Here is a 26,132-nt window from a genome sequence, read left to right as displayed (position 1 = left end):
TCCTTAACAATGTCAGACAAGAAATATAATGCATTTCTTACTACCCAACAAGTCAGTCTTACTGAGCTGCTTTGCCTTTATCTGCCTCAAGGCTCTGGGGTGACTTGATATTGTTTTCTTTTAATGCTGAAGTATGCTCTTTAAGCTGAAACTGTGACCAGAGTAAATAAAGCTCCTGGCTGTCCCGAGGGGTTGGGAGAAGACAGTTGAGGAAAATTTCTGTGGGTCACAGCCAACTCTTATTTATCTATGCCTTCTTATAGTATGTATGAGTCAGAACCACACCTAATCAGAAACCCCAGTTTACCCATGGATTTTGTCATAAACGATATTTTTCTTCACATATGGATAGTGTTGGTACTAGGCCTTTTCCTTCAGATGGAGACACACACACACACACACGCACGCACGCACGCACACACACATACACATACTCTGTGATTTCATTCCCCTTGTGACCATTAGTGTGCATTTGTGAGATGACTGCCCAGGGTTAGAGTCATATATCCATGGCCACGGAATAAAATGGTGCTAACTGACCTCCATGACATTGGAACTCATGGCCCTGGTCTCATGAGCACACTGCTTTAACCAGCCGAGCTGACCAGCCTTGTATATAAGATATTAATAAATACCTAAGTTGGCTTTGAATTGACCCCCCCCTCCCATGAGAACCAGTGAATATGTAATAAATGTGAATTTTAATGGTATATGTAACAGAATTGGATGAAGTGAATTCATAGCTTTTTTCCTCTTGACCTATTTTATACATTAATCATTCTTTCCTCCTTTTTAAGCTACTTAAGGCAAAAAACTTATTAGCAGCAAGATGACATGGTTCTGATAGTCTTTTTGCTTTTTTCTGATAATTTTAAAATTCTTGTTCCTTTTAAGGTTTCTCTCCTCCTCTCCCTTCCCCTTTCCTTCCCCTTTTCCTTTTCCTTTACATTCTCCATCCCTGTTCACCTTTTTTAAAAATGAACTTCCATTATATTCTTCCAAGTTTTTCTGTCTGGATCTTTTGAACTCTGATCTTGGGATATCTAAGAGAAATGCTTCAGAAAAGTCAAAGATGCAATTTCACTGACTTTGAGAAGAAATCAAAGCAACCAACAGAATAGTGGGAAACCTCCCAAGGTTTCCCCAGATGCACAGTAAAATATATATATATATATATATATATATATATATATATATATATATATATAACCTCCACAGTTTTGTCTTTGACCTTCTTTTCTTCTATATTTCTTCTCCCATGACTCTGTGCTCTATCTTGTTTAGTTGCATCCTGAATCAGTCTTTGAGCTATAGTCCCACATTTTCAATTACTTGCTGGACTACTTCACCTAGGTGCTCTGCTATTCATTACTTTACATTATTAATATGTCTAAACCTGAACTCCTTACCTTTCCTACCAAAACTCACTCCACTCTTGACTTCTCCTTTTTAGCTATCAGAGGATTGTCCTCCATTTCACATTTAGTTACCATATATTGATTTTATCTTCTAATCTATCCCCACTGCTCAACTGATACAGTAGCCTCCATCCCTTGGGCAGAAGCTAGAGTCTCTCTTCTCATAAACTACTGCCGCAGTTCTTTTCTTTCCTGCACACTGGGACTGTTACTCATCTGCTTGAGACCCTTGAGGGGCTTTCCATAGTCCTTCTTGGGGAACTTGAGTGGCCTTGCTGATGATGTTTTCTCAGATCCCTCACTTCCCAGTTCCTCACTCTTTTACCTCTTCCCCTGCACCACCTCAACTGCACCCAGGTCATATCTTTGCTTCTGTCTTCTTCCACAAGCTCTTAGTCCTTTTGTGATCTAGAATTCTTAAATGCTGTTTTATAATGCCCTCCCATCATTCCATGTTTTTATGAATTCTCTGTTGTATTGTCAATAACCTTTTCTTGTTTTTTTTAACCAGGAATAAATTCAAGCCCTTTTAAGTCATTGTCTCAATGATGTGTCTGTTTTTGTCAATATCTTTTGTCATCTTTGTTTTCACTCTTTTAGAGATTATCATACAAATGCCAATGGGAACCTTGGGAGCTATCCAGATAACTAATTTAATCACCACCAACATATCTTGAAAGATAACATGGTTTATTTCCTGTTGATTATTACACTTGGTCCTGTAGCTACTTACTACTTTAAGAGTCATCTTCAGACCTTATAGTTTGACTCTTTAAAAATGTATATTTATCCTTTCCCAGATTTGGAGAGGACTAACTTTAATATTATGTGCTTTCCTCCTTCCTTAGCTGTCCTTTAGTGTGTTTTTTAGACCTTTTGGATAGTTATCTCTTGAATTAAAAAGGAGATTATATAGTTAAATGCCTCTACTGGTTTAAATACACCTCCTGAAGTTTGACTTTTCTTTGACAAGATTAAGACTTTTTAGTGTTTATTCTCTATCCTAGTAGGGAACAGCCCAATTTTTTTTGCCCCTTTGTTATTTGAATCTGTGTTTCCAAAGTTGATCCCCCAGAGTTGTTAGGTCCAGAAAAGAGTATCCTTCCATGTTATGCATTTCATGCTTTGTATGTGTGTCTTATGTGTGTGCCTGTAGCCTTATATTTAAATATATAAACTTGAGTTATTTCTGGCAAATAGGAGAGTTGTATTTATAGATGGGATCTTAAAGGCTAAAGTGAGTTCCTATTCTAGGTCTTAACCAGCCCAACTAGCTCTTTATTGACCTCTGCTGGCAGCTGTCATTGAAAGGCAGAGAAAAGCAAATTCTTTCTAAAATAACCATTGGAATAGCATGGCAAGACACTGAATTTGGAGCCCAAAGATCTGGATTCACTTTTACCAATGCTCTCTACTCAAGCTCAGAATGGATTGTAAGTCATTCTCCTTTAGGAGCCTCAGTTTCCTCCTGTCAAAATGATGGAGTGGAACTAACAGTTGGAATGATCTCTCAAGTTCCTCCCAGCTCTAGAGCCTTTACCTTTTCTTTCAGGAGGATGCAGGAATCATGGCTAGGGGAGAATCCTGTGGTTTTCCTTTAATTGTTGGATGTGAATTCTTAATGTTGCCCAACAGTAGGCAATACAAATCAGATGTGGGATTCTGCCAGTTACCTTCTTATTTATTGCTCCTCTTTTTAAAAATCAATTTTTGTTATTAATCTCTTGCTTCTGGAGAGCCATCTTTTATTATGAGGGAAAAGTGAAAGGGGAAAATTTGAGGGAAAACATCCAACAGTATATACTTTGTCCATCCCCATAACCACACCTGTGCATGGGGATGGCAGTCTGGCTAATGGAAGTGCTTTCTCATCTCTTGTATTAGAGGTCTCGGCCTTATCATAATCTCTCTCAGGATTCCATGTAATATGTTTTGTTGCTGGTTTTTTATTTCCATTTTTTTATTACAATTTTATTTGTAAACTCAGAACAAAGATTCATTGAATTTTAGAGCTGAAAGGTCATCTAATCTGACCCTTTCATTTGGTGATGGAAAATCAGTAGACATTTGTTTAGTACTTGCCATGTGATAAGCTCTTGTGGTAAGTAGACCCTGGGAAGTAAAAAGACAGTCCCTGCCCTCAGAAAGCTTACAATCTTAATGGGGGGGGGGGCAGACAGGTTGAAGGCAGATTTTACTTAAAGAATAAAGAGGAAATAATTAAGAAGGGTTTCTTGGAGAAGGGGAGATTTCAGGGAAGGACTGGAGGATTTGGCCCTTGGGCAGTGAGGAGCACGGCCCTGCTGGAAGCTGTTTTCCCAGTTCTTCTTTACAGTTGATGACCTCACTTCATCTTCACAGAAACAGAAGATGACACCATACCTCAGAGGAAGGACAATGACTTGCCCACAGTTACCCTACCAAGTGGTAAAGCTAGTGCTGGAAGGGAGGTTGTTCAGGCCAGCCTCATTTTACAAATTAAGGAAGGGGGAGCCTCTTCTGGGGATGAAGGAGTTTGAAAAAGAGCATGCTGGTAGGACCCAGCAGTGTTGGGCTTCTGAGTTCCCTGGGCTGTGGACACCAGGCTTTCCCCTCTGCTCACTCAAGTGCAGAGCTCTTTCCACCCCATTGTATTGCCTCCGAAAGAACTTCAGGAGCATTTCATGTGATTTGTGTGAAGAAACTGTTGTCATTTAGGGGTGTTTTACAAATCGTCTTTAACAGTTACTTAGAAATATCTCTGAATTCTGGCATCTTTGCTTGTCCCCGTTGGCATAACCTCTTCTGGGTTCTCTGATCAGCCACCATCCCAAACTGCTGGAGCATGTCGTCCTTGTGTTTGCACAGCTTCGCCTTCCCCCACAGACTGAAGTTGTCTGGAAGCTGCCCGTGTCAACTGAAACCCTGACCTAAAAGTGTAGTGGAGTTGGGCCAGTGGGGCATGCAGGTTTGGGGGCTGCCTGGTAGCCGTTGTGCTCTTCTTGGGTCCTTTAATAGTCATCCTCGTGTATGAACACTTGTTCTTTCTCCTCAGGACAAAAGGGAGAGTGCTAATAGTTTAATTCACCTCCAAATAGAGTGTGGGTTAGATATTAGGAAGAACTTTCTGGGTGATGGCAGTTGTGAAAGGTGGGACGGATGAACAGAGGAAGCAGCTAAATTGTCTGTTTCTAAACCCTGGCTAAGCCCTTTAATCTTCCGATGATGGAAGGAGTGGAGAGAAATGTTGTTAGACCTTAGCCACTTCGTCTGCATGATGGACTTGTAATGTGAAATGACCCACAAAGGGTGGGGGCTGCCCCTACCTGTGGGGGATCAAATGCCTGGAAGCAGTGGTCTTCTTTGGCCTTTCACAGGTCTTGAGTTTAGGAATGTTCGGGGTCACCCCCCCCCCCCCCAAGCTCTCAGTGCTCTATAGGCCAGCTGCCAAGCTATATGGTGGAGTGACTTTCCTCTCCTGGGCCAGTGACATTCAGATCCCACTCTTTTATGTTTTTATAACTATCCCCTTTCCTCCCCATGAGAGCTTTCCATAATCTTACTTTTCCGCTCAGTTTTGAGCCTTCTCCTTACGTGGGAAGTGTCCCCAGAGCAGTGGTCCTTCCCTCTCTCCCCAAGGATCAACATGGGCTACCTTTTCTTCAATACTTCTCTCTTCTGATAGTCAATAGACTCTGTCTGGTTACCACATGTATGGGCAACTTATTCACATTTCTACTGAGAATCTAAGCATTGGTTTAAGAGCTTTACAAATGTCCCATTTGATTCTGACTCTGGAAGGTAAGGACCGTCTCCATTTTACAATTGAGAAGACTGAGGGGGCAGCTAGATGGTACTGTGGATAGTGCACTGGTCCTGGAGTCGGGAGGATCTGAAATCTGGCCTCTGACACTTGATCCTTACTAGCTGTGTGACCTTGTGCAAGTCACTCAGTCCCATTGTTTCACACAAACTGGATAAAAAAAGAAAAACTGAGGCAGGCAAAAGTGAAATGGCTTGCCGAGGGTTTCCCATCTAGTGAAGTGTCTGAAGCCAGATTTGAACTCAGGTCATGTTGACTCTAGACCCATTACTCTTGATCATATAACTACCCCATTCTGATCTCTTCTTCCTGACATTCCTTAATTTCTGCCTTTCCGCCTTTGACAATAAAAGTTTTATCTTAGTGGATTGAATTGTGCTTCTCTGCATTTTTGATCCATTGTTCTTAGTTTTTCCTGACAAAGATAAATATTAATTTCTCTCATACTAGAAAACAACTATAATTTTCTCTCTCTATCTTTAACTAGGCCCCAGAGCTTGGTCTTGCCAGACCCCTTACAGTCATGATTTCCCTCCTCAAGATGTGATGCAGTTCATAACTAAACCTCCTAAAATAATTCTGCCCAGGAATAAGCCCAGGGTTCCAAATGAGATAGAACATTTTGCTTAATTGAAATGTCTTTGTTGAGGTGACCAAGTGATAGCTTTAATACTTTACAAAGATTAGAACACCATTGGTACGTGTTTTCCAGAATGAAAATGTCATCTGTCTAATTGTGCTCTCAGTCCCTAAAGATTGTTTTATGTTGCAGGCAGATATCTGGTCCCTGGGTATAACCGCAATAGAGCTGGCTAAAGGAGAACCTCCCCATTCAGAGCTGCACCCAATGAAGGTGTTATTCCTCATTCCAAAGAACAATCCACCAACGCTGGAAGGGAATTACAGCAAACCCCTCAAAGAGTTTGTGGAGGCCTGTCTGAATAAGGAACCAAGCTTTGTAAGTTTTATCAGTGAATCACTCTAGGAATGGAGAGCATGAATTCATGGTGCTAGAATTTCTTTCCTTAAAAAAAAATCACAGAGAAACTTTGATCTGGAAATATTACCATCAGACAAACATTAGGTGCTGGTATCTGAATATTTTTAAATGACAATTGGAATCCCCCCCCCCCCAAAAAAAACCACAGCCAACTGAAAATATTTTCTTCTCAATTCGGTGTAGCCATAGCAAAGGTGTATAGGTGTTGGCATATTAATCACAAGACTATCTTAAATATTGCATAAAAAGAGCTCCACAAACCTTTTCTTGGAATTTTGCCTAAAGTCTTTTAAATTGAAATCAGAAAAAAAATCACATGCAGATGAGTTTTCCACTATTTAGTCTTATCATATAGTTTTGAAATGTCCTTTAATAGAAGAATGGATCTGAATATAAAATTTAAGTCTAAAGTCCTTCCAACTAAGAGTTTCTGAATTAAACATCTTATCATGTTCATTTCATGATTTTTTTAAACATGATTTCAGTTCTAGTCACATTATAATTTTGATTTGGTTCCCACATTCTTGTAAATATACACCTGTTTTTAAAACCTTAATTGTAAACTCATTCTTTGCAAATCATGATCTGAATTTCAGTTGTCTTTTCACAGCATTTAGAAAAATCTGTTGCATTTCTTTTCCTGTGATTGAGAACCTGAACCCTTGGGAATTTTTGAATTGTAGACAAGGATGAGGAAACCAAGAAATTAAATGACTTTTCCAAGGTCACATTGATAGCAAGTGTGAAAGCTGCTAGGATTTGAAACCAGGTCTTCTAAATCCAGTGTACTTTCCTCTACATTGAGCTGTTTATACTCCTCTATAAGAAGAAGAGCTTCAAATGACAAATCCTGAAATTCCCATTGTTTATCTCATGGAAAGCATTTCTGTTAAGTCTTCAGGCACAACCAGTTTGTTTTAATTACTAGCAGCTTGAGAGCAATATGTCTAGTCTAATATGTATTTATTACTTTCTTTATTACTATTATCAATATATCCTTAATTGCATATCCATTTTTCTCCTTAGTCAAATTGTGACTGATTTCCACATGTAAGATTGTTTTTAATAGTTGGTTTGCAGGGGCGGCTAGGTGGCACAGTGGATAGAGCACTGGCTCTGGAGTCAGGAGTACCTAAGTTCAAATCTGACCTCAGATACTTAATAATTACCCAGCTGTGTGACCTTGGGCGAGCCACTTAACCCCATTGCCTTGCAAAAACCTAAAAAAAAAATACTAGTTGGTTTGCCTTTTAAGGCTTTATGGATCCAGGTTCTCCTGATCCTGATGATGCTTTTTCTTTCCTGGATTCTGATCTCCTATTTGAGGTTTGAATAAAAATAGAAAATCCTGCAAGTTAGCACTAGTGTTCTATCAAGAGCAAATTGTGAAATATTAGCAATGTTTTAGCAATGTCAAAAGGAAGTGAAAAAAATAATAGCCAAGTAGGTTTTATATAATGACTTTCAGTTTCAACTTGGCTTGAAATTGGAAATAAAAAAAACCAACTTGAATATAATTGGGCCTCAGAAGGGAGAATGTGTTAGATTCTTCCCTTTTCTCTTTCTCTGCTCTTTTTCCTTTTCTTTCCCTCCATTTATATTTAATTAGAGGTAGAAAAACCAAAGAACACTGATGATTACATAGATTTCTCTTAGCTTCTGCTTCAGATTAGGCTAAATCCATGAGGCTAGTATTTTAGGTGGAGTTTGGGTTTAGTAGCATAGGATGAGAGGATTTAGAGCTGGAAGAGACCTTGGTGCTAAGTAAGTCTGAGGTCAAGAGAGGTGAAGTGATCCGCTTGTATTAATATCAGTCACGAATTGCAGAGCTAGGTCCTCTGACTACTTCCATTTAGTAGTCCTGAGGTTTTTAGCTGTTTGTTGTAAAATGGAACGAATCTTCAGTTTTTCATTGATGGATTCTTAGCTTCAGATGTAAAGCATAGATTATATTACTAAACAAGGGTGTGCTGATACCTTGTCAGAGACTAAATGAGGAAATAATAGTGAGTTAAAAGAATTGATAAAGCCAGAAACTAAAATGTCTCTACTTGCTTTTCTTCAGGTAGTGTACACTAAAATTGTTTAATTCCGGACTTTATTCATTTTGTAAGATTGACATTGTTTTTGTTGGGGTACAGGGAATCAGATGCTAATTGATAAATGCACACATCTAGGACATAGAAAACTATTAATAAAGTCATTTATTTACCCAGTTTCACAATCACAAAGGGAATGGAAGGAAGATAGTGTACTTAGAAACATGATGTGAGGGCATTGGGAATGAGAAAGAAGCAAGAAGACATCTGATATTGCCAGATGTGTCTCTACAGATACTATCTTTTTCACAAAACTGAGTAGTATGACACTGATTAAGTATGTCATTTGTCTGAGGCGACTAACCCTTACTGTATTTTCTGTATTTCCACCAAGTGGTGATTTGGGCTTTCATTTTCCCTTTCCCTATAATTGTTGCCCATTGTCCTCTCTTAAAAAAGCAAAAGCCAAGACCTTAGAACCTCTGGGTCATTCATGCTGCATGCTAAAAGCATGAAACGGGTTTTAAGTGGTCATGAGGGAAGGCACACCTAGAATGGAGGTGTAGATTGGGAAGTTGTTTAGTTAAATGGTCTTCAAATGACCTTAAAACATGACAAATTTTTGATTTTTGAAATAAATGCTACTGGCAAATGAATGACTGTTTAAATGATGATGGTGTTTATAGGTTACTATTTAATTTCCTTTAATCATATTAGAGACCATTCAGTTATTTTCCTACAGAGCAAAGTTAGGCATAGAAAGTGAAGGGAACAACTGACTTTTTTTTCCCATCAGAATTTCTGGTCCTACATAGAACCTGCTCTAGGTAGCTGTTTGGAAGACACTCCAAAAAAGAGATGAACTCATTCCTAAAAATTGAGCTATGATGACCTTTTAATGATAATAGTTATAATAATAAAAGGAGTAACATGATAATTGAAATAAACTTGCAGAGCCTACATGTGCATGTGTGTGTATAATATATATGTATGTATGTATGTATGTATGTATATATGTATATATATAAAAGTATACATGTTGTATTTTCCCAGTTGAACATTAGCACCTCTTTTTATTCTCTTTATCATCTCCACCATAGTACCTGATACATAATAGGTTCATAGTAAATGTTAATTAGGTAGGATGAGTATCAAGATAAATGCTGTGTGGAGAAAAACAATGTTGGACGCTTTCCTGTGCACTCAACTGGAGAGCCTAGTTTTGTACTGGTATCACCATTGGAATTGCTGACAGGGGAGGAGTACTGGAGGTATCTTCAAGTAGAAGGTAGTGAACATCATCTTATGAACTTTTCTTTTTTCAAGAGACCTACAGCAAAGGAGTTGTTGAAACACAAATTTATACTAAGGAATGCAAAGAAAACTTCTTACTTGACAGAGCTCATTGATAGGTACAAGAGATGGAAGGCTGAACAGAGCCAGGATGACTCTAGTTCAGAAGATTCAGACACGTGAGTATCATCCATTTGTTAACTATTTTGTCATCCAACAATATAGAATATATACTTGTTCTTTTTTTCCTCATCTCCCAGCTGTCATTTTTCCTCTGATGATCACTGCTCCAGTGGGCTTCAGATTACCAAGTAGTTGGTCTTGGATGCCTTCATTTTATGTTTCAGAGATGGGTAAAATACATAAGGAAGGGAAAGAAATAAAATGGAAATAAATTTGTTTTTCATCATTTATCCAAAAGAAATGTTTTAATCTTTCAAGCCTAGTGAAAATGAATAAATCTGATGATTCCAAATGAGTGAATTTGGATGTAAAATCAAGGATGTTCCAAAATATATATAATGTTTGATCTTAATATGATTTGGGGATGGAGAAGGAAATTGATGTGTTGATATCATCAGAATATCTATATATATGTCTGTCTGTCTATCTATCTATATATCTTTAGAAAAAGAGATGTTATTAGGCCACAATAAAAACTGATAAAGCCATAAATGTAAAGTTGCTGGGTGATAAATATCGGAACTTTAAAGAATATAAGTGCATATGTATCAAGTGAGCAGATTGATGTCCTTTACAAACTAAGAAGTGAAACTCCTACCTGAGGTATATTTTAAGATTTTCTCTAAATATGACACCCAGATCTCTAGGAATTTTAGTAAATGATTACATCTTTTTTCTTATTATATGTTCACTAAGATCTGACATCTTCTGTGAATAAAGTTAATATGTATATGCTTTCAAATAGGTCCCTTTTCCGATGGACATTGATTGAGTAATGAAAATACTCAGTTATGGTTATGGGCAAATTTGTTAGTGAACAAGGTTTGCTTGACTTTACCAACCTTTAGAGTGTCTTTAGCTTATAGTAAAAATTGTCTTAAGCGATCAGACATGGAAGAATTTCCTTATCTGATTTGACCATGGTGTTAATTTTCCTTCTACAGCTCTTATAATCAAAGAATCACAGAGCAGAAAATGTCACTTCAAAAATACGTTGTGAATTTTTGGCAGTAAGGATATCAGATTGGAATGATGCCTTTGTTAAGATTTCTTTTTAGAACATGTTAATGTTCCGTTAACCCCTTGATACCATGAATGGAATTTCCCAGGAGTAAAAATTGCTAATCCTTTTCTGGTTCTCTTTTCCTGAAAAGAATGGTGTGATGAGTCTATTTTAAAATACTGTTCATTTTTTATTCATAACTACATTAAACTTCCATTTCTTCTTAGCAAATGAGGTTAACCTGAAGTAGCCTCTTTAGCTCCCACAACTGTTGCCAGTTAATAAACTTTCTATGATTAAGGCAGAAAATAACAATGGCCATTTAAAGATGGATAACTGGAAAGAACTTTTAGTTGAGAGAATTCAGTCTCAAAAATTCACTTAGTGAGAAAAGAACATTCTAAAAATGAAATTAAGACCATAGATTTAGATTATCTTAAAACTTATAATGATTAAGATTTATGAGAAAATTATCAATTTTTTGATATCTTTAAAAATTTTAATTTCAAGATCCTATTTTTTATTTAAAAAAAGCGCTCTTGAGCAGAAAATTTGTGGATCTTTTTTGGATTTCAGTTTATGTGATCTGAATTTTGTCATTCAGAGCACAGGACACCTATGACATGATAGCACCTGGTCCTTTTCTTATACAAAGTACCAAAAGGAAAAGAGCCTCTTTTTGATTTGTGGACTTGGGAACCTAAAGATAGAAGATTATGGCAGTTAACCTTTATTCTTCTCTAGCAAGGTGGTAGCCACTCATTTTTTAAGCAGTGGCCTCCTTTTCTGTGTAAAGGAGAAAGTTAAGTGTGTTTAATTTGCCTCATATAATCACAAGGATTGTAATTGGAAGGGACTTCCCTGCTTGTTGTCCAAATCTCCCTTCAAGAGTCAGTTCTGTGGCACAACTTAGCAAGTGTAATGCCAACTGCCCAGTTCAAATGGACTCCCTCGAAGTATTGGTGAGCCTGTCTTCAACAGGCCACCCAGCATGCAGGAGCTGCTCTGTATGTTTTAAGTGCCTGTCTAGTCCTTGATAAGTGTCTCTAGCCTTTCACCTTCCTGCCCATTTTATTGAGTAGAGTCCTTTCAGTGTTAATCTATTTTGTGATGGAAGACTTTTGAATTTTTGTTTTAAGAGAAACAGATGGTCAGGCATCAGGCGGCAGTGACTCAGGAGACTGGATCTTCACAATCAGAGAAAAAGATCCTAAGAACCTGGAAAATGGAGCAGTTCAACCACAGGAACTGGAAAGAAATAAGGTAGAATCTATTTATTTAACTATAAATAGAATTATTTAAATGCAAATGTTTAAACTAGTATTCAGTTATAAATAGGACCCAATTATTTAAATATAGTTAACAATCATTTGTTAAGTACTTTTTCTGTGCAGTACACTATAGTTAACATTTCTCATCTCACCTAATTTATGGAATTTTGTTGTTAAATTAAAAAATTTGAAATAAGACTGTGGCAACTTAAAAGATTGACTCAAGGAAATTGATTTGTCAAGTCAGTAATAACTTAATATTGATTGAATCCTAAAAATTCAAATGTAAGCTTAGAACTGAATAAGCCCAGAGAACCCAGCTTGATTGTCTTGTTAGTAGAAGGTAGAGAAAATCTGTTTTTCAGGTCTAGCATTTTTTTACATTATCATCACGGTTATGTGCTAAGAATTGATTTCACCCCAGAGTTCATAGAGTGAAGAGGAACTTTAGAAATCTTAAATTTCATTTATCCATTTATCAGTTCTTCAGAATACACACAATTGTTCTTTCATAAATATATCCAGTTAGTGGAAGTTCACTCTGCCTCTGCTAGTCCATTCCATTTTTTTTTTTTTTTGGACAGCTAATTATTAGGAAGTTCTGTTGAGGGAAAAAAATTTGTTCCTCTACAATTTCCAACTCCTGCTACTGTGTATGTCCTTCTGGGCCAAACAAAATAAGTCTTAAGGCTCTTCTTGAGGGGAGACTCTTAGATACTTGAAGACAGCTTAAACCTTTAACTGATTTCTTCCACTGACCCTTGTTTAACATTTTTTTCCCCCACTTTTTATTGCTAGTATAGTTTGTAACTTTCAATATATATATACTAATGATTATCTAGTAATGGTCTTACAAATTCTGCTTTATTGAAGAGCTGAATCCTTTTATAATTCACTCAGTAGTTTATGTGTTCAAGTAGATATTGTTACAGCGTTAAAATAGTTTTTCTAAAAAAGTCTCAATTACATAGTGTTTAATTTCATTTATCTGGCAAAAACGTTCTCCATAAATAATGTAAAGATAATTCATCCTAGCTTCATTATGAAATGGGTGCAAACCAGGAATTATTATGAATAAAAAAAAAAGTTTTATACCTTTCAGCCACAGTGAGGAGAAACATTAAAAGATACCAGATTGTCCTAATGGTTTTTTTAAAGTTATCTTTCCTCTGTGGTTCTTTATTCTTTAGACTGTAAGCTCCCTTTGGTGGGGCTACCCCCCCCCCCAAATTAATATAATGGTATAGTCTCATGATTTTTAAAAAACAAATATTACTACTTTTGAACCCAGTAACAAAGTTTTCCATTGTGATATACAAGTTTGTTTGCCTACCCTTATGTATTTGATTTTGTTATATTTATCCTTCTGTTCAAATGAGAGATAAGTTTGTGGTTACTTTTGATTAAATCCATTGATAATAAACATGAAAGAATGTTTTTCCCTCTGCCTTTGAGTTCAGATGCCATGGGTGTAAGCTGTGTGAATTAAGTGTAAGCATAAGCAGAGGCATGCTTTTGTGTATAAGATTTGAAAGTAATAAAATTTGTTCAATGCAAAACAAATGATCAAATTATGTTAATGTTAATGATTTTTTTTTTAAGGTGAAAGATATCCCAAAGAGGCCTTTGTCTCAATGCTTATCTACAGTTATTTCTCCTCTATTTGCAGAGGTAAGATTGTTAACATTGTCAGCATTCTATTTTGGGGATTGGTCTGGTGGTGGTGGTGGTGGTGTTGTTAGGAGAAATAATAATATATGAGAGAAATAGATGCTTTCAGATAAGTTCAAAAACTTGAAGTGTGTCTGGTGTGAAGCTCCATTTAGATACATAGAATGCTTAGTGTCACTATTCTGAGAAAATCTCCTGTCCCCACACCTGTTTTCACATGCCTCTTACCCTTCCCCTCAAGTCAGTTGGGTGGTATCTACTTCTTCACCCCTTTGCAGGTTGAGGTTAGTCACTAGGTGTCCTGTAATCTTATTTCTGGGAGGGCACAAGCAGTGAATGCTAGTTACCAAACTCTTTTTCTCTAAAGTATAATTTCAGTTTAATCCATTTTGCTTTTGACTTTGGGCAACCTCTTATGTACATGGCTTTGCCAATAGTAGTTTTGATCCTAAGAAGAATAACAGGGGCCCAGTGAATATTTTTTTTAGCACCTTTGATCCCTTTCCTTCATCTAATAACTGTTGTGCAGCTTCATCCCCCCCCCCCCCCAAATCAGTTAAGAGCATTTCCATTAAAAGAATGAGAGCCCATATTTTAAAAGTGAGAGCCTGTTAGGAAATGGTCTAGTCTTCTCTCCTTTCTTTCCTGATTCTATCTCTGATGGGATTTTCCTGTTCCTTCTCAGTTGCAACTCTCACCTGCCTCTGAGCAGTGTTGATATCTGTACAGTTGGTGATCTTTCTGGGAAAGGACACCTCAGTACAAAGATAATGCTATAACTCCTTAGTCATTTCTTAGCAAAAAAAAAAAAATATCCCTGGCCTGGACTTATGAATAGGACAATGATGTCATTTCACAAATAAAATCTTATGTAATTGAAGGAATCTTTCTGGGGCATAACCATCCTTAACAGGCAAATGGGGCAAACAAGAGGGAAAAAAATTAAATCTCAGTTGTTTCAAGTTAACTCAAGTCAGTCTTAGCTATAGATAATGAGGAGTTGGGATTAGGATAGTTATTCTGAGTTCCTTGACAGACTGAGATCACTAGTCCTGTGCTTTTATGAGATCTTTAATTTCCTTGATTGCTTTACATTTGCCCTGCTTCTTATATTTTTAACCACATTTCAAAGCTATTGCATGAAATGCTAATTTAGGTCTTGTATAGCCAGGGTAAGAAGGTTCAAGGAAGAAGGGGAGAATTGGGTGATTGCAAATTACTCATTTAAGTACTCTTAATTGCTTTTTAGCTCTTTGAGAAATTCCATCAGTCTACTTTTGCTGAAAGTTTGGAGGTTAGATTTGGTGCTATCCAGGCAAAAGAGGTAGAGATCTGTGTTACAAAGTTAAGATGCTCAGCTTTCCCTAGTGTTAAGTCTTGTATGACATCTTATCTTTCTGATTCCAAATGATACTTAAGTAAAAATTTAAGAAAATAATTGATTTTAGTCTAAGAACTAAAGAGAAAAACTTGGTGAAAATGGAACCCTGAAACTTTCCAAATCTTCTTGACATGCCAGAGCTGGACATATTGTAAAACATTGTTCACTGTATGTAATAGAACTGATTCCAGGCACTCTTTCTGAACCTTGATACTCCTTTGCAGTCTACATCCTGCTCTGCCCAGGAAGGCTTCCACAAACTCCTCCCAGAGAAGCCCTTTGATCCATTCCAACTCTCTCTGGACACCTGCAGCTCCATAGTTGCTTTGCCCTCCTCTGGAGAACCTTTCTAGCTAAACAGTGCTACCTGCCACCTGGGGACAACTGCCCTTTAGACTGAACCCCCATGGATGATGATAGTCATCCTGAACTAATTCCTGATCTTCCATTCCTTTCCTATCCCAGTAATTCTGAGTCTTTGACTGTCATTGTCTAAATTCTGATCTCCAGGACAGTTCTGTTCTCCAGGAACTGTCCCTTATTCCTATCCTCCCTCAACCCCACCCCACCAGAATACCATTCTGATGTCACCCACCCCTTCTATTGTGCTTTCTGGAATGTGTCCTCCTTAGGTAACAAAATGGCTTTCATTGCAAACTTGCTTGATAGGGACTGTTGTGTGTGGCAATACTGTAAATCTTCATCACCTGGTGTCCTTGAGCACCAGAACATTATTTTACTAAGTGCCGTGGGAGTGGATTAGGGACTGGAGAGGATATTTAAGCACTTGTATTCTGGTGAATAAATGGAGACCTTGGTGTACAAAGGGAGAACTTGTCTTCCTTGTCTCCCTCCCCTCCAGTACTTGCCTGGGGAAAGGCTAAGGGAGTCTGGGAAGGGACTCGACACTTGCTTTCATCTTTTCCTTTCTCATCCTCCAAATTTTCTTGTATTTGTTGAGATCTAACTCTATCTTGACATTGTAATAGCTTCCCTGGCTATCCTTTCCACAACTTGTTCTGCTTTCACACATAAAGCCAAACTCATTGGTTCTTGTGATATTTCTTGCTTCCCATGGCCACTTCTATAACTCTCCCTTCAGCACCATCATTTAGTATCCTCCCTTTCCTTTTATGTTCATTCAATCCATATCTGTCACCTAGTCAAAAGTTTTGACCTCACCAAGACACTCACTTCCTTTTTCAAAAGGTTTGGTCTCGCGCAGTCTTTTTCCTCAGTTTTTTCCATCATACTAGGGGGATATCAGCCACCCCACGTTCCCTCCCCTCCCCCTTTTCTAAAATACCTCAATTTGTCTAAGAGTTCAACACTCTTCTTCTTGGAGTTGAGTAACATGTTTCATCAGGAGTCCTCAGAAATCGTGGTTGGTCATTGCCATTAACACACACAACACTCTAAAACTCCCAGTTCCTTTAACGTGTTTATTTCTTTATATAGATATATAGATAAATAGATTGATAGATATAGTTGTTTATTGTATTTTTGTTTAATTTTGTTTAATATTTCTCTTTTACATTTTGATTTAGTTCTGGTGTCACTCAGGATTGTTGTGGATTGTATATGGCCAGCTGACTGTATGTTTTGACACCTCTGATTTATTCCATAAATAGACCAATATGAGGAGGTTACAGGGCATCCCTAACATTTCATTTACTTAAAGATGATCTGATGTTTGTGGTTTTTTTGGGAGGAGTTTTGGTATTTAAATTTTTTTTTAATATTTTGATTTCCAAATTCTCTCCCTCCCCCAACCACTGAGAAAATAACCAATGTGATATCAGTTATACATGTGAAATCATGGAAAGCATATTAGCCATATAGCATCTAAAGAAGCAAGAAAAACAAAATGAGAAAAATTAGACTTTGAGTTCACTAATTGTAGAAGTGAATAACATGTTTTTCATTGAGTCCTTTGGAATTATCTTTGATCATTGTATTGATCAGAGTTGTTAAGTCTTTCACAGCCGATCATTATTAAAACATTGCTGTTACTGTGTGCAATGATCTCTTAGGTCTTATTTCTCTTTGCATCAGTTCATTCAGGTTTTGATGTTTTTTTCTGAAACCATTCCTCTCATCATTTTCCTCAGCACCGTAGTATTACATCATAATCATCATATAATACAGCTTGTTCAACTCTTCCCCAATTGATGACCATCCCCTTAGATTTCCAGTTCTTTGCCACCACAAAAAGTTGCTATAAATATTCTTCTATGCATAGGTTCTTTTCCTTTTGACTCTTTGGGGTAACAGTCTAGTAGTCGTATTTGCTTGGGTCAGAAGATATCTTCTGAAAAACTACCTATTCTTTGACCATTGAGCAGTTGGGGAATGGCTCTTATAATTAGGAATTTGACTCAATTCTATCCTTGGTATTTTTTGAGAAACAAGGCCTTTATCAGAGAAACTTGTAAATGCTTTGCTATTATTTCATTATCTCTGGCACTTTTTAGCAGCATGTGCTCAGCACAGTGCTTGGCCCTTACAGAGTGACTCTTGTTTGACAGGAGGTTGGGAGGGTTATGAGGGTTCTCATTTATCGCTATGTGACTCACATGTCTGAGCCTGAGCTGAAGGTCTTCTTGTTCTAGGTATATATAGGTTTTACCTCAAATGGACCATTCACTTTTACAGTTAGTGAAGTTTTTAGGGAAATTAACCTAAATTAATGTTGCAGCGAAGGAACAGAGTTCTTAAGGTTAGGTCAGCACAGTGAGTTTCCAAGTATGACTGCCTTGACTACCAAATGGAGCCTTTTGATTCAAGACAGGGCAGCTTGCTGCATCTTAATACCAGCCTCTTTAATATTTCTCAGGTAATTCAGACAAATGACATTTCAAAAGACTTTAATTAGCAAATGGAACTTAATAAAAAGGCTGAACACTTGGTGTACAATATGATGGGATTTGGGATTGCTTTTTAGTGAGAATCACCACTGTGGCTTGGTTATAATGTTAATCAGAATTCCTGTCTTTCAAAGTTATTTTGTCTTTACAGTATTATAATAGTATAGATTGTTCTTTCTGCTCACTTCCCTTAGTTTTATTCATGTGAGTCTCTGAAGTAGTTATTCTGTTATAATTCACATCACAATAAAATCCCATTTCATTCATGTTATTTAATTTGTTCAGCCATTCCCCAATTGATGGAATTGACATTTTCTCCATATTTTTGGCACCACAAAAAAGAAATGTCTTAAATATTTACGTGTGTTATTTTCCTGTTTCTTTAATCTCTTTGGGAATAGGCTTTTGATGGACTATTCTTTTTATGGGATCGGTCTCTTGATTGCAGAAAATGGGGAAACTGGTGATAATAAACGACATCAATAAAATAATTTTTTTAAAGAGAAAATTCTGTTGTGATCAAATAGAAATCTTAAGAAGTCCTAAGAGTATGAGAAATATAGGCTGATTTTAGATAGTAGAACTTCACTCAGGCTCTTTTGATTGGCTAGTGCTCAGCTTATCAAATGAGAATAAATGTAAAGTGATTTGCAAGCCTCAAATGCCGGTCTCTCGGTCCTAGTAGTAGATGGAAGATAGAAGAAGAGTTGCAGCCTAGAGACTGTGGGTTGCTAAAAAGTGTTAATGATAGTTAGAAGGACGATGTACAGTTTAGGGACTTTTGACATAGCTCCAAGTAACAACTGTTTTGAGTTTGTTTTTTTTTTTTTTTTTGGTTTTGTTTTAAGAAGGAATCTAGATGGTAGAAAACTGCAATGTGATAAAATTGCTTTGAGGAGATATCTGATTATACCTTTTGACCCGAGCATTTCCATTGCTAGGAAACCAAAGATGAACTTAAACTTCCATAAACTCTAAATAAATTCATAGTAGTAGCCCTTTATATGGGAGCAAAGAACCAGAAACAAAGTAGTGCCCATCAATTGGAAAATAGCCAAATGAATAGTGGTACATGAATGTAATGAAGTATTATAGTACCAAAAGAAATAATGAGAATGACCAATTCAGAGAAGTAGGAGGATGACTGAGATGAAGTCATGGAGGGCAAAGTCAGCCGAACCAGAAAAGCAAGGGGTGGGGGGGTTGTTTTTAATCTTTATTACAAGTCATGGTTTACTGGGTAGGAGAGGTGAGGAATAGTTTAGATGAAGGCTATGTAATAAAATTAAAATACTATGGGAGAAAAGAAAAATATGCTTTAATGTTCAGACACATAAGTAATATCTAAGTACTTCTATTTGAGCCATTGCTTGCAACATATTTTCTTGATGCCTAAGAGGAAGTATTCCCCTACCTGTTCTTGTTTAGGAGAAACCAGGAAAGTTTCAGGAGTAAAGCTAGAAATAGAACCCAAGAGATGTACAAGTTGAACTCAGTACTGTATCCATATGTCTATATTACTTTTTTATGAGCAATTCTCTTGCTAATATATCTTTTTTTAATTGCTTTTTAAGTTGAAAGAGAAAAGCCAAGCAAGTGGAGGCAACATGGGATCCATTGAAGAACTGAGAGGTGCAATTTTTTTGGCAGAAGAAGCCTGTCCTGGAATCTCCGATACCATGGTGTCGCAGCTTGTACAGAGGCTTCAGAGGTAACTAACTCCTCTTGCTGCCCTTGGAGATGGGCCTGAGTGTGTGTTGGGAAGCAAGGTGGTGTATGTTTTTATTGTTTTTTAAATGTTTGTTTTTTCAAAACTCTGGGCATGAAGAGGCTTTGAAAAGGAACAGATCTTACTTCCTCTAAGATTTCAGTGTTAAAGGAAAGCAAAGTCAAGAGCTTTACTTTCCAGAGAAGAGCAGCCAGATCCAGCAGATGGGAGAGAACCTGAGAACCTCCCTGCATTCTGTGCTTCACTTCCTCTCCTTCTCTTCCTCCATATGAAAATCTTTTTAAAAGAAATCATTAAGATATGCTTTGCAAGCTTAAAGCCTTGGTCACACACCAGGCTGCATCTGTCACTCCACCATTGATTTCCTGGTTTTAAAGTACCTCTTCTCATAAAACTTTTTGGCTTGATAAAAATTCATTTAAGCACCAGCACAGGGCTGGTCCTTCTTCAAGAGGATCATGGACAGATTTGGCCCAGATTTGGAAAATCTACCATCTAGATTTCTTCTTAAAACAAAACAAAAACCCCCATAACAGTTGTTCCTTGCAGCTATACCAGAAGTCCCTAAACTGTGCATCTTCCTTCTAACTATCTTTAGCACCATTTAGCAACCCACAGTTTTTAGGTTCCAGTTTGTCTAGTGTTTGGGGCAGGGATTATTAATTTAGTGCTAAACAGACACCTAGAAGTCCTAGTTCACCTAACTCATCTTAAAGGTGAGGAAATCAAACCGAGGTCTTCGAATGAGGCAGAGGTAGGATTTGAACCTTGGTTTCCTGGCTCCAGATCCAGCCTTCTCCATTCCTTATAAGTATGCTTACGGGTGTGCTGCCCGCCATTCCCCCCCCCCCCCCCCATCTGTCATTAAAGGCATTTGTTGAATTTGTGCTTGTAGGACTCATTGGGAGTGACAGAAATGATTCAGTAGATTCCTTCCAGTTCTAAAAACTTGTGATTTTATGATATTGGTGAAATCCAGTGCTCTAGTTAGAATTCCACATTTGTAAATCTGGTTATCAGACAGTGACTAGCACATAGTAAGTGTTGTTTGATTGATTGTGCTGCAGTTGAAGTCAGAAAAACCTGGATTGCCATTTGGTCTCAGACAAGTATTAGATGAATAAGATAGTGCCTCGGTTTCCTCATCTGTAAAATGAGAGAATTTGGACTTAATGGCCCTTGCAGAGTCCCTTCCTTTAGTGATCATATGATCAGACATGCCATGGTATTATTTTAGGCAAAGTGATGCAGAAATCTTGAGACTTCAGTGTCAGGCTGACATACATACCTTAGAATATTCAGATTAACTGAAATAGCATTAGACCAAGTCTCCTCTGTAGATCTTTTCATTGTGGATCTTTTCCATTGCTCCTTTTTCACTTAAAAAAAAAAAAGAGTAGAGTTACCACATTCTGCTCCCTAATTATTGTGCATTATGAGTTAGGCCCTTCTGGGATCCATGTCTCTCTTTGAAACATGGGGTTTTTCTGCTTAACATGCTCTTAATATATTGTAAATCTTCTGTTCTAACTTCTAGTGAGTCAGATGAATAATTAAATTCAAGGCCTTCCTACTGTAGCCTCTGCCTTTCAGGTGTCTTCATCACACCTGTCCTTTGTTTCCAGTCCAGTGATCCCTTGGTTTTAAAGCAGTCTTTTTCAAAGAGACTTCATAAGCCATCTAGTTCAGTCCCCTTATTTTACAGTTGAGGAAACAGCCCCAGAGAGGTCAAGGGATTTGTCAGAGATCACAGAGATGGTCACAGAATGAGAATTTAAACTAGATCCCAACTGCAGATGCACCACTCTGGTTCTAAAAGCAAATCTACCCTCTTTAAGGGAAAAAAAGATACTTGTCATTTCTTCAACTAAATTTTTTAATTAAAAACTGAGACATTATAACATTGGCTGGATGTATTTAAAATGTATCTTACATGGAGTCCTGAAATTATTAGTGAAGTTTTAAGCTATTATACAAATACTTTGGGGCACCCTAAATAAATAGATATGTGGTGTTCCCAATGAGCTCCCGGTGCTGGGAAAGTAATTGTTTTTTTTTTTTCAAGAAATGCCATTAAGAAACCTAGGAAGTATTGAGATAAAGAAGCTTAGTTAGAAGGAGTCTCTATTCAATTCCTTCTCCCTTTTCTTAATTTAGCTTGTAGATCTCAGGTTCACTTTTGATGGAACTGGAAGAACCCATTTGAATACTGTAAAAATAAAATTGTGTTTTCTTCTTGTGAAAATTTGTCTGTTCTTGGGTCATTGCTAGGCTTAGTGAACTGTGTCAGAGAAGTGATATCATTTATTTTCTTTCTTTCCCCAGATATTCACTGAGTGGTGGAGGAACTTCAGCCCACTGAATTTTTTTCTCTTTTGGTATTTGGATTTTTTTGTTTTCCTTCTTTCTCTTTCCTTTTCTATTTTAAAAAAAATCAAAAAGAACCTGTGGTGGGTGACTTCCCTGAAGAGGTGGGTGACTGACTGCAGGGATCATCTCCCATGGCCAGAGGAGGGAGAGCTGTCCACAGAACAAACATTCCTCAGCGTGCCACAGCAAGATGAAGTCTCCCAGTTGGGTGGTGTGTCAGCTCCTTAAAGCTAGTTTTATTTTATTATTGTTGTTATTATTTGTTTTTCCATTTTAACCATAGTGCATATATTCAAGGAAAGTATCTTTAAAAAAAAAACACAAAAACAAATAAACCAACCCTGAAATGTATATTTGGGATTGTGATAAGGCAACTAAAGATATTGTGAAACCTCAGGTATCCTGCTTTAAGTTGATAACTCCCACAGGAGATGGAGAATCGCTCTGTAGGATCTGTGTACAGATTTGTATATAGTGTCATTTTTACTGAAACCCTTTCAGCGTGCATAAGAAATCACTGTGTACAAAATGGCCAAGTGCTTCTGTAGATAATAGTAGTGGAGTAAATATTTGACAGGCCATAACTGAGTATATTGCCTTGCCTTTATTACATGTACATTTTGAATGACCTGACCAGTGATTTGGGTTTGATTTGGTATCTGCAGGGTTTGCCATTGAATAATAATTATGCCCTCCCATGGACAACTCCTGTTTGTACCTGAACAAAAGTTAGAATTTTCTTTTTTTTTTCTTTGATCCCCCTGTCTCTTTTGGTACACACAGAAGTTGCTTTCATTTTTCAATGATGGTACTATTTCTCAGTGTTTTAAATTGGAACGCGGCTAGCCTCACAAAGCTTGAAATTATTTTAAGTTCTCCCCCTACCCCCAGAATAATTATCCTCATTTCACTTTGGTTTTAAATTGTACCACTGCCAATTTTGCACCAGTTGTATCATCCCTTTCAGTACTATATTCTGTTGAACCTTGTAGTAGAATCTGTTATCTTTTCCCATCTAAACATGTCTGAATGCTTACATGAATAAATTTTATATTACGCCAGTTTTGGAAAAATCTCCTTGAAGTGTGGCTCTAAGAGGAAAATTCCATTTCGTGTGTGTGTGTGTGTGTGTGTGTGTGTGAGAGAGAGAGAGAGAGAGAGACTACATAAACCCTCAATTTATGAAGGAAACCATATAGACTACTAGAAAAAATGACAAATTTTAAAACACTGAATTTTATTTAGACTCTGTGCATTTCCTTGAAGAGATGGGGATGAATGTTGTGGTATTTTTGACAGATACTTGTGAGATTACTTTACTCATTTCCTTTAAAACCTCATGTAAAATAGGGACAGTCTGTCAGTCATTGTGAAACTCTTTGGTATCCCTGGATAGGGGAAGGGTCATTGAATTGCTTTTGAGTTTCATGACTAATTGTCTTAACATAAGGTTGTATTGATATGTCATTGCCTTTGTTTCTCATATTTTAAGCACTGTCATTTTTAAAGAATGTTAGCTATCTCATTGCCAGAGAGCAAGTAATTTCTGGAAACACTTTAAGTTGTTTGAAAAACTTGGGCTTGTGAGATACCTATTGGCTTAGGGTACTATATACTGTAGTGATGAGAAAAAAAGATTCCCAAGTGGGCATTCCCAGTGGGTGGGCATTATCTGAATGAGGGAGCACTATTTTTTCTTAAACTCTATCTTGAATTATATTGTGATATTAGAAACAGTTCTTGCTTGAGCCACGAATTTCTGTGTGGGATCATTTTGATTGCGGGAAATAAACAAAATTTAATTTGTTAAGTCTAGTTGTTCATCTCTTTCCCTGACATTATAACAAATACTTTATCTTGACTAGCAATTTTGGGCCTATTTCAGCCTGTATTGCTGAGTCTGTATGATCAGAATTGGCTTCTTTGTGTCCATATACTCCAAAGTAGAGTTGAATTCATTTCAGAAATAGGGCCCATCAAAAGAAATAAAGAGCTGTTTTGCCCTGGCTCCTGTGTTACTAGCATTGGTTTCTTTTTTTTTTAAGGTTTTTGCCAGGCAAATGGGGTTAAGTGGCTTGCCCAAGGCCACACAGCTAGGTAATTATTAAGTGTCTGAGGCTGGATTTCCACTGTGCCACCTAGCCACCCCAAAACCATTTCTTTAATGGAAAATAAAGTTGAGCTAAGTTCACTAGTCTGCTGGATGAAATGCAGTTAGCTTAATCTAGTCATGAATATGTTGGGAGGCTTAAAAAAAAGTACATGGAATGGTATCAGGTATCTTTTTGAATAGATTTTTATAAAACCATCTTTATACAATTACCATCAGTTGATTTTGTGTTCTCTTTCTGTGAACTGTTTACTTTTTATTCTATCTTCAGCACTTAGCACAATATGTGGTGTACGGTAGGCTCTTAACAATTATTACTTAACTGATTTTCACAACCCCATGAAGTTGACAAGGTAACATGGTGCAGTACATAGAACACTAACTTAGAGTCAGTATTATCAGAGTTTAAATACTACTTAAGACATCAAGAAATTTTGTGATTCTGGGCAAGTCATTTAACCTCTCTGAGCCTGTTTCTCCATCTGTAAAATGAGAGAGTTGGACCTACAAAGCCCCTTTGAGACCAGCTCTCTTAATTTACAGCTAAGGAAATCTTATAGAAGTGGCAGAGTCAGAATTTGAACCCAATTCTCTTGACTAAATTCTTCATTATTTTCATCACAGTACCACAGTATCTCCAAGTGTTGATGGGAAATAAGCAGTGATCCAATGATGAAGAGAGGCTGGCAGTTTTTTGGGGTTTTTAGGTTTTTGCAAGGCAAATGGGGTTAAGTGGCTTGCTCAAGGCCAAACAGCTAGGTAATTATTAAGTGTTGGAGACCGGATTTGAACCCCAGGTACCCTTGACTCCAGGGCCGGTGCTTTATCCACTACACCACCTAGCCACCCCACTAGCATTGTTTTAAAAAGTAAAATGGAAGACAGTAGTTTTGAAAGATTTATACTACCTAAAGCTTAGAAATGAATAAAAACTATATAAACTTTTCAGTACTCAAGTCAGTCTTTTATAATAGATTTTGTTCAGTTTTCTTTGAAATAGTTTCTTAAATAGTCTTTAATTAGTTTAAAATTGTAGGTCTGAGTTCTGTTCTTTGTAGAACTGTTTGAATTAGTTCAAAGTTTGTGGAGTTAGTGACTTACTGGAGAGCTTAGGCTTTCTATGGATAGCAGTATTTACTGAAAATTCAAGAATGTACATCACATTGTATACTTCTCTGCACTATAATAACCCTCTGTCCCCCCCAAAAGAAGATTGGAGTCTCCTATGATATCAAGTCTTTTTAAGAAAATCTGGTTTGATTTGGACTAGATGCCCATCCTCTAAGGTCTCATAGCAATCCTTCAAAGTTCATCATTTGTATATAAACTTACAACCCTTAATTCTAGCAGTATGGGTGCTATAGGACTTAAAATAGAACTCTACTAGAGGAGACATTCTTTATTGACCTGTAGAGATAGTCTGGAAACTGGTTCCTTAGAATAGAGCTTAATGACACTTAAGGAAAATCATTTTTATTTTCTTAAGTCAAAAAACAATGGAAAGGCATTCACTATAAGAGGGGTAGGAGTGCGTATTGGGTGGAAATGCTGGTTTATGGTTTGGAGGGGTTGGTCACACAGTCATGAACCAGCTCATTGTAGAAAATGGTCTTTTAAGTTACTCATTTTATTTGGTTAAAGAGTGATAATACATAGCCTTTCAGGAGTAGCAAGCCAATGTCCAACTTGCTATTTGGGGTTAAATGACCTTATTTGGAATCCTTTCAGCATTCCTGCATTAATAGAGTGGATGGTTAATGTCTTTGTGAGGCCTGTTGTTGGCAATGGACAATACCTTAGTAAATAATGAAAATAGTTCTCTTATTTCTTCCTGGTAGTTACCCCCCCCCCCCCCCCCCCCATGTCCTTGAGATGTACTTAGAAAGTGTCTGGTTCAGTCCTTGGTCTTTAAATAGCATGCTGTGTAATTCTTTAAAACACATAGGCAGTTTGTAAGTTTTTTATATTTTCTTCCTTTAAAAGTAAAATTATAGA

General features: G+C 37.2%; 1 protein-coding gene across 2 annotated transcripts in view; it reads left to right on the top strand.

Annotated features, from left to right (window-relative positions):
* Positions 1-23,088, top strand: part of STK24 (serine/threonine kinase 24) — a 144,457-nt gene extending 121,369 nt beyond the window's left edge. For both annotated transcript variants that reach the window (XM_074191935.1, XM_074191934.1), the window contains exons 6-11: positions 5,993-6,178; positions 9,586-9,731; positions 11,878-12,001; positions 13,612-13,680; positions 19,503-19,639; positions 21,983-23,088. In XM_074191935.1, coding sequence (XP_074048036.1) covers positions 5,993-6,178; positions 9,586-9,731; positions 11,878-12,001; positions 13,612-13,680; positions 19,503-19,639; positions 21,983-22,019 — 699 coding nt within the window. In that variant the 3' untranslated portion in view covers positions 22,020-23,088. The remainder of the gene's footprint in view (positions 1-5,992; positions 6,179-9,585; positions 9,732-11,877; positions 12,002-13,611; positions 13,681-19,502; positions 19,640-21,982) is intronic.
* The last annotated feature ends 3,044 nt before the right edge of the window (positions 23,089-26,132 follow it).

This window comes from Macrotis lagotis, chromosome 6 (genome assembly GCF_037893015.1).
Source record: "Macrotis lagotis isolate mMagLag1 chromosome 6, bilby.v1.9.chrom.fasta, whole genome shotgun sequence".
NCBI classification, from domain to species: Eukaryota; Metazoa; Chordata; class Mammalia; order Peramelemorphia; family Peramelidae; genus Macrotis; species Macrotis lagotis.
The sequence above is the reverse complement of the archived record's forward strand: the minus strand, read 5'-3'. Positions and strand labels throughout refer to the sequence as shown.